The sequence below is a fragment of the Rhinopithecus bieti genome, unplaced genomic scaffold (genome assembly GCF_001698545.2).
Source record: "Rhinopithecus bieti isolate Rb0 unplaced genomic scaffold, ASM169854v2 scaffold_1599, whole genome shotgun sequence".
NCBI lineage: Eukaryota > Metazoa > Chordata > Mammalia > Primates > Cercopithecidae > Rhinopithecus > Rhinopithecus bieti.
Genome location: NW_016804139.1, coordinates 5,162,567 through 5,171,832, shown reverse-complemented (window position 1 = coordinate 5,171,832; position 9,266 = coordinate 5,162,567). Strand labels below are relative to the sequence as shown.

Below are 9,266 nucleotides of genomic sequence, written 5' to 3'. Positions count from 1 at the left end.
GCTTGGACTTAACTATGACAACCCAAATTGTTGCTGGTGGAACGCAATGCAAGGGAATACGCATTTTCCTGCAGCATCAGTTTTGTTATGATGTGGAGCACAAAATCGTGCTTTTTACTACTTAAATGGGGATATACTGTGAAGAATGCAATAACATATGAGATTCATACAATACGACAGGAAACGAATTTCCACAGCTAGACTTATGAGTTAGTCAGATAGGACAGGAAACTACAAGAAAATCCCACAGCTGGGCATGCAGTTGGCTTTGGCTCTCACCCCTGAAGACTCAGGGGGAGGAGTTCACAGCCTTCAGCTCTCCGGGTATCTAGGGTAAGATAGTTGAGGAACAATGAGTACTAAGTGTGCGAGAAAAGCGTTTAGGAGTTAAGCGCATGGGCTGGAGAGAGATTAGGGCGCAGGCGACTGGGAACCCGTCATCTTCCCTCTGCTCTCTGGACCTCTTAGTCGAAAAACATCCTCCACCAGGTGCCCCTTTGTCGCCAGACAGCGCCTATACTTCGCGAGCTGCTCGCTGAACGCCTGGCGGCTGGTTGCCTGGGCAACCCTCTTCCGGGGCTCCTCCGCAACCCCTTACTATTGGTTTAGAAGACGCAGCGTGCGTCTGACGTCTTTGCGCAGCGCGACCAGAGTCGGGGTGGGCAGCGCGTAGCGTTAGTTCCCTGAACGCTGGTGCTCGGTGGCAGTAGCCTCGGATGTTGGCCCACCGAGTGCCGGGCAAAAGCTCCGCTGGCCTCTGGTGGGGAGCAGCTCGTGTGCGGGTCGCGGCGGGAGAGAGGCGCGGTAGGAACGAGTCCCCAGAGCCGTCAACCGCGGGTACGGGTGTCCAGTCCGCGCTCTTGGCCAAGCCAGTTTGCTTCCTGATCTGTGGCTAGGGCCCCCGGACCCCGTTGTTAAGGACCCTTGAGATCGTGAGCACTTGGAGTGTGCCCCTCCTTTCCTGGGGTAGAGGGTCTGTCGAGAGTATCCTTCGTTAACCTTAATTAAAACTGGTAAACTCCTGCTCCCTCGTCCCATTTAAAAAATCTCTGTTTTTTCTTTTTCTTTCTTTTTTTTTTTTTTTTTTTTGTGTCTTCCTCTTTTGCTAACTTTGATAGCATCCTGGCCCTGGACTGGTCTTTAAGTATCTAGAAGTGAGTGTAGGAGGGGTGGCTGGGAAGATGGAAAGTTGGTTCTAAGACCCCTAAGCAGATTCTGCGACCCCTAATACTGGCCCTTTGAATTTATGGTTAAACAAAGGGATTTGGATAAGTGACTATTGGGCTCTGGGTGTTTTAGAATTTGACAGAGCTTTACAAATGGGACATGGTTTCTTTAGTGGGGCTCTAACACGTTTGGAACTTTCTAGACCTGGATTAGAAAGCAGGAAAAAAATGTGGCCTCTGCTGACTGAGAATTTTTTTAGTTCAGTGGTCTAAAAGCTGAGTACAGGAGAAAGTATATACAGGGAAAGAAATAGGCTATATCAGCTGTCTAAACAATGATAGGAAGTACACTTTCCTACCATTGACACAGATGCCGGCAGTCCCTTGTAGATAGATGACCTGTAGCAGCCAAGGAAGCTTTAAGGGGAATGTGGGCTTCATAGGGTGGTTTGTTTGCTTTCTGATATTGTGACATAGCTTAGTTCCAGGTTAAGTGGATTTATGGATTCTAATATCTATAATTAGAACTTTTGTCTTGTTTTGTAAAAGAATGAGCGGTGACCTTGATAATAACACAAAATAGTTCTTACTACTTCGCTTCTTCCCATCACTGCCCCTTTACACCATCCTTCACATGTTATTTAATGGAAAACCACTTGAAAGAGGAGTTACCAAGGATACGATTTATTAAACTTTCTTTCACAAACAACTCATACTCCAGGCTTGTCAGTGGTATGCTCCCAGGTGGTTATTTTTAAAAATTGACCACACTTCCAGTTGTCCCTTGGTGTGCGTGGAGGATTGGCTCCAGGACTCCCTCCCTCCCCCCAGTCTCTTTCAGATACCCAAATCCACCCTTGCTGAAATCCCCCAGTCTGCTCTCCGTATCCGTGGTTGGGTCAATCTATAGATGTCGAACCCGCGTATACGGAGAGCCAACTGTAATTTGTCCTTAAGGTAAAGGATAAAAAAGTGAAAAAGCAATTGCTTTGGAAAGAAACTCTCTAATACAGAATTTTGAAGGGGAATGTATACATGTTTGCATTACTGTATGTGTATTTATTGCTGAAAATTATATAAGTATATTGTACTTAAAAATTGTCCTGTATACTCAAACTGTAGAAGCTCAGTTTTCTTTCTAGCATGTTTAAAACTTTTTCAAATGAGTTTTGGTGACTTTCTGAACTCATTCAAAATATAATGCAACACCTTCCCATTGGTTTGTTACAGGAACAACTTTTTGACGTGAAGGAACATAGAAATTTAGCTATAAAATTCTATCCAAAACTTCTACTGAATTGGTAGGTAGTATTGAAAATGTGCATCATAATTTGATGTGGCTGCCTATACATTTGCTATGTTTGTGGGTACACATCTTTGCTGTGCTTCGCGTTCATCTGTTGCAGCTGTTAACAACTGAGGATCAAAAGAAATTGGACTCAGCTGGTCTTCAAATTGATGTAGCCCAAGATGTTAAACCACATTTTTTAAAAAGGAGAAAACATTTGGTCACACTGTTGTTAGTAATAGTATTACTAAAGAACACTTTGTACCCTTGTAAAGAAAATTGTAATAATGGCTAAGACTCATGTGGCCCTTACTGTATGCCAACCATTATAGAAATGTTGTTTTACATGTATTCGTATTAGTCTTCATCAACACTTAAAGTAGTTCCTGTAATTATGCCCAATTATGGAGTTAAGGAAACTGATTTTTTTTTTTTTTCCAACAGAAACTTGTGTTGTTCCCCCTCCAGGAGCGTCTCAAAACAGAGGTCAGGCACAATATTAAATACTTGTTGAATGATCACAGAAGTACGATAGTAGGTTAACATATTTGAAGCTTCTCTCAGCTTATTTTAGAATATTATCTGACAACTTTAATGAGATTTTAATTACCATAGTACTAGAAAATGCCCTGGGGATGAAGGTGAAGTGTGATAACTGGGAAATAAGTCATCTGCTAGTAGTGGGATGAGATAAATGAGATCAATGTATTAAATCAAGGAAATTGAAATTATTCAGTGTGCAGAAGCAAGTTTACATTTAGTTTATCTTTACATGGTATCAGACTTTAAGCTGGTACATCATGTTTGCGATTTCTGGCTGTTTGTCCTCCTTTTGAGGATTTCTAATTTGTTAAGTGGATTAAAAGCATTTCATGTGAGGAATAATTTTAAAAAGTATCAGTGTTTATCCTGAAGAAGAAAAAATGAAGGAGTTAAGAGTTAATGCCATCAAATATTTGAAAAACTGTCATTTGGAGGTGGAACAAGACTTTACCTGTGTTGTCCTAAGGGAAGATCTTACACTATACTTGAGAGGCAGTCATTATTAAAGGCATTAAAGTGAGACGTGTGCTAATAGAATAACTAGTTGTCATGGAAGTGAGGGAACAGAGTAATCAAGTAGAAATAGGACACGGGGTAGAAATCAGAATGCCATAGAAATATACATTTGAAAAACCAAGATCGGGAAAGGCTTCATGGAAGTTGGGAATGAAGCTTGGCCTAAAAATACCAGTAGGCACTAGGGTATGAGAGAGAGAGAGTGAGTGAGTGTGTGTGTGTGTGTATGTATGTATTCCTTGCTAGAGATACAATTGTAGAAATTGACTGGATTAGCTGGAAGCCTTGGGGTATGAACTAGAGTCCTCCATTAGCAGAAAAAAAGGAACTGTGTAAGGGAAAAGTGAACCAATATTCCGTGGGTGAGTAACTTGAGAGGTAATTTCATTTACTCCCCCAGAAAACCTTGATAGGCTTTTATTTTCCTCTTTAAACAGGTCAGGAAGTCGAGGTTTAAGGAGGCTAAATCTGCCTAAATTCATAAACTTCATAATTGGTAGAACTGAGATGTAGACCCATATTTGAGCCCAAAGCTCGCTCTTTGTCATCACAACATGTAGCATTGAGTGTAGGAAATGAAGGAAAAGGAAACAATGGTGATTCTGGTTTTCAGTATGGGGACCAGAAAACTGGTAGTACCCTGGGCTAACAAGGGATTCATAACTTCAGTGTGACAACTTCGGTTTTAGTTATATTAAGTTTAAGGAGCTTGTGATACAATGGGTAGGAGAGTTCATTATGTCACGTGAAAAGTAGAGCTTGATGTGCACATGTTAACATTTGGAACTTTGGAAATAAGCCAGAGAAGATGGAGAGGATGATAGGGGATGTGCCAACCACTCCTTTCAGAAATCTAGTATGTGTTTTCTAATGTGGCCGGAGGATTGGAAGTGAGTTTCTAATAGTTTATTTTGACAATTTGAATGGGAAAAAAGTTGACTTTTGTGCATCATTTTCTTGGAGATGATTATTTTGCTGTTACTGATACTATTGAAGTTGATATAATTTCATGTTTTCTTATTAGTCTTTTCCAGTATTTTGCTCCATATCAGCTTTTTTGTGTATCTTTTACTGTATTGTATAATTGTATACTTTGTTCTGGTTTGGTCTTTGTATTGATAACAAATGCTTCTCCAAACAAATTTTGAAATCAACTTTTTTTTTTTTTTTTTGACTGCAGGAGTGAAAGGGAAGCAATGCAGAAATCAGAGGGCTCTGGAGGTACACAGTTGAAAAACAGAGCAAGAGGTACAGAACTTTGTGTCTTAAATGAAGAGACCAAGTTTGTTAATGGCACTTTATGTGTTACAGATGGATGCAAGGTGAACTTTATTGCTTTTACCTGGTTTTTATTGATGTTCTGTTTTGTCCAGGTGACTATGATCAAAGGACATCATCAAGCACACAGATAAAACACGGGAATACAGTTCAAAGAAACAAATCCTCATTGTCAACCAGTTCTCCAGAGTCTGCAAGAAAACTTCATCCTCGACCAAGTGATAAACTGAACCCTAAAACAATTAACCCGGTAGGTCCAAAACTACTCCTAACTCAGTAGATTTTTTAAAGGCATTTCACACAGTATTGAACAATTCTGGATGCTGTCTTAAGTTTTGTCCCTTTGCTAGTTTTGAGCTAATGATGAGGAAGGGCCTGTGGTTAGTATGGTGAAGTACTAAGATAATCAGTCACATGTGGGAGTGAGTATGGAGGTAAGGAGACACAGAAGTTAACCTCTTTGGGTTACCGCATTGTAGTGCATAGAAAATTGCACCTTAGCTTTAGATTTTATTTGCAGTGTTGTTTTACTTCCCAATGAATAAACTGGTATTCAGTTGCCACAGAATGCTTTTCGTGCTTCCATAGTTGCATAAAGGTCTCTGACTGTTCCTCTGTATTCTGTAAATTAGCTCCACCAGAAATCCTAGTTGTAGTACTAGCCTCCTTTGCCCTTTCCTAACAATTTAATGAGATTTAATAAACATGGGATTTATGCAATAAAAAATCAGAAGTGAACACACCTGTGCAACAGTACCAGGTGTTATTTGCCCCCTGCTCAACTTTGATAGGGTGAGATATTAGTGATTTCAGCCTTCGAAGGGGATTGTGAGAGTGGCTGAAGCTCCTGATTGACTGATGGTAGGTAGAGTATGGCAGGTATTTAAGCAAGGAAGTAAGGGGTACAGTGAGCTCTCCAAGACGGAAAGAGTGTCTGGCTTGATAAAAGAAAAATGAAAAATAGTTGGAGCAGCTATGTTCCTTTGCTTCTTTCTGTAATCTGCAGTGGCAAGGAAATTGAATACCTGAAGAAGGCCCTAATAATCTTGTTGCTCTCACTTCCTTTGCTTATATTTAGTTGAGGGAGTTTGTGGTGACACTTCAGTTTTCTTCCTCTCTTTAAAGAAATACTTTTTGAATTAATAATATTTAATGACCTTAGTCCTAAGTTTTAGTAAAAATTGAGGAAAGTTTTGGGAAATAGTTAAATAATTTGACCTGAGATAAGCATGTCTAAGATATGTAAAGGCTACCAATCTAAAACAAATGAGTTGGAAGTCAGAATAATATTTACCTTTGGGCGAAAGGTGGTTAGGGATTTGGGAGAGGCAGTGGAGGCATCTGGTATGCTGGAAACTTTCAGATTTTTCAACTCTGTTAATAAACAAGTGTGTTCATTTTATGTGAATTCACTGTTGTGATTTATGCACATTAATATTTTAAATATTTGAGTTAAAAAACTTTGAAATGCTAATTCAGTATAGTATGGTATATAGCATTAATGCAGAGTTGAACTATGGTCTGAAATTGTTAAAAATTGAATGGGATAACATTTTTCACTTCAGACTTGGTAAAATTTGGTTGAAATCGATAAAAGTAATCCATTCATAAAAAACATTCTGATTTTGTGGGACATGGAAGATGAAACTATGATTATCTCTAGAGCAAAATAGAAAGGCAAAGAGAGGAATTGTTTAACATTTCAATCAGAAATGTAGTCTCTGTGGGTATTTTGAAAATTTAGGGATTATTGATCTGTAAGGGCCAAAAAGATCGTTTCCTTGTAGGTGGTAGAAGTAAAATATATTGAGAGTATAGTACTAATTTGTCTTCATTTTTTCCCCAATATGTGTAGCACTTTTTTCAAATACATACATCCAGGCATATATTTGTGAGAATCTTCTCCATCTTCTGTTCTCTTTTTTCAAATAACTTTCTTACCTGATATGCTTATTACTTGAAAATAATTTTTAAAACTTGTATTTCTTTCTTAGCAGAAATTGTAACTAGATAAGTGAAACATTCCTCTTGTGAATTGTTACACATAACATGGATTTTTGGAAATGAATCTTTTTTTTTTTGAGATGGAATCTTGCCCTGTTGCCCAGGCTGGAGTGCAGTGGCGCTATATGGGCTCACTGCAAGCTCTGCCTCCTGGGTTCACGCCATTCGCCTGCCTCCTCAGCCTCCCGAGTAGCTGGGACTACAGGCACCCGCCACCATGCCTGGCTAATTTTTTGTATTTTTAGTAGAGACGGGATTTCACCCTGTTAGCCAGGATGGTCTCTATCTCCTGACCTCGTGATCCACCCGCCTCAGCCTCCCAAAGTGCTGGGATTACAGGCTTGAGCCACTGCGCCCGGCCAGAAATGAATCTTTTATTATAATTTAACTTGACTGAATTTTCTCCTGTGTGCTTTTACTCAAAACTCATGCTTTTCCAGAGGAAAAAAGAGCTGATTCTAAACTTTTTAAGGACGTTTTAAAACTACCACTGTGTGTGACTTAAAAAACATTATGTAGTTATGTCTTTAAAACAGGTCAATTTATATTTTGTAATTTAGACAACTATTTTTTCATTTGATTATATATTAAAAGTACCATGTGATAAAATACTTACTTTTTGTTCCTAAATCCTCTTTAAGTCTCTTATCAATTATATTGAAGTTATTTATGCTGTGATTGTTTTATTGTTGTGGTTGACCATCCCTTAAATCATCTTTGAGAGTAAGTATAAAATCAATCTATTCAGATATAGCAAAACTGAAAGGTTTTGAAGTTATATATCTAAGAAAATACATCTGGGCGTATATTTGTGAGAATCTTCTCCATCTTCAATTCTCTCCCTCCTGCGCAGTGTAATCCTTTGTTTTTTATAGAAGCCTAAAGCCAGTTTGGAGAAATGTGACTACCTACACCATCTGTATTTGGCTGGAGGACAAAGTAGGAGATGTGCAGGAGGCAAAAAACAAATATACTTTTCCTGTACTTAACACCCCTTCTCCATAGAGTCCTCACCTTGAAGGGTCACAGTGGGAAGAGGGTAGAAAGAACTATCAATATGTGGTTTCAGCCGCCTTCAAGCATTCTGAATCGTTAGGGGAAAAAAGATGTACAAAGTGTAGTTGTGGTATTCTAATAGTGAGAGGATTGACAATTTTTCTCAATTGTGTTGCTGGGTAGAAATGGTACACTTTGATACCAGCTTGGTGGTTTGAAAAGCAAGATGGCTGTGTGCCTCTAACCTCAGAAGTATGGGTGATAGTAATATTTTCATTTTTTATTTTAGTTTGGTGAACAGTCACGAGCGCCTTCTGCCTTTGCAGCTATTTACTCTAAAGGAGGTATTCCTTGCAGGTAAAATCAATACGATTTATAACTGACCAAATTATTCAAAATCATTGAGTAAAATCAATACAGTAGTTTAAATGTATTGTAAGTTTTATTTACTAGTGAGGTTGAAATAAAGGTGACTGTATTCACACTTTCTTTTGGATTGGTATAGATCCCTGGATGTTGTTGAAGAAAACCATTTTCATTCCAAAATACAGTTATTGGGATATATGATAAACCATCAATTAGTTTAAGAAATTTACATGAACCCTTTTTCTGAAATAATCAATTTAAGCATTCACAGGCTTGGGCAAGTTGCAAATTTAAAAAATCCTATCTTGTTGATAAAATGAAAGTTGTCAATTTAATGAAATTGTTTCATAATAAATACATATGGCTGTTTTTGCTTCCTTTTGGATATAATTCTTGCCGCCTTTCTAGACAGATGTCAGAACTATTTTTTTTAAAATACAGACTATAGATAATATATCATTTTATGATTTATTTCTATAAAACATTTATTTCTTCAGAGTACATCCAGTTTTAGCCTGTTCTAGATAATAGAAAGTTTTATTTTGATTGTGGAAAGAATTACAACATTTATTTATTTTTGTTCCAAAGTTCAAGAAATCTAGTTTTAATGGTATTTTCAGATTTGTAGTGAAAATAAGCTCAAGAAATGCTGTTCAGTTTATTGTTATTTCATATTTAGATTCTGATTTGAAAACCTATTTAAAGGTTCTTAACTCTCTAATCCCAACCCCTCAACAATTTATTGTTGCAAAAGTGTAAAAACAATTTTACAGAGACGTCTTGCTCTTATGAAAATAAGCCTAAAGGAGTCAAGAAGTTGAGAACATTACAAACGATTTCAGAGAAGCATTTAGGTTGATGGATTAAGTTCACTATCATGATTGTGATGATAGTTCCTTGAGTGTATTTGTACATAAAAACATACCAAATTGTATACGATAAATATGTTTATTGCATATTAGTTATTCCTCAATAAAGGCTGTAATCCCAGCACTTTGGGAGGCCAAGGCAGGCAGATCACCTGAAGCCAGGAGTTGGAGACCAGCCTGACCAACATGGAGGGAACCCCATCTCTACCAAAAAAAAAAAAAAAAAAAAAAGAAAGCGGG

General features: G+C 38.1%; 1 protein-coding gene across 15 annotated transcripts in view; it reads left to right on the top strand.

Moving 5' to 3' along the window:
• Positions 1 to 648: 648 nt before the first annotated feature.
• Positions 649 to 9,266, top strand: part of PACRGL (parkin coregulated like) — a 45,300-nt gene continuing 36,682 nt past the window's right edge. For 12 of the 15 annotated variants that reach the window (XR_001884440.1, XR_001884438.1, XR_001884441.1 and 9 more), the window contains exons 1-6: positions 649 to 837; positions 2,397 to 2,467; positions 2,899 to 2,940; positions 4,694 to 4,761; positions 4,887 to 5,041; positions 8,081 to 8,148. Coding sequence is in view for 4 of the 15 variants with exons in the window: in XM_017866810.1 (XP_017722299.1) it covers positions 4,710 to 4,761; positions 4,887 to 5,041; positions 8,081 to 8,148 (275 nt within the window). In the remaining 11 variants the exon portion in view is untranslated. The remainder of the gene's footprint in view (positions 838 to 2,396; positions 2,468 to 2,898; positions 2,941 to 4,693; positions 4,762 to 4,886; positions 5,042 to 8,080; positions 8,149 to 9,266) is intronic. The other 3 variants (XM_017866811.1, XM_017866812.1, XM_017866813.1) reach the window with 3 other exon arrangements.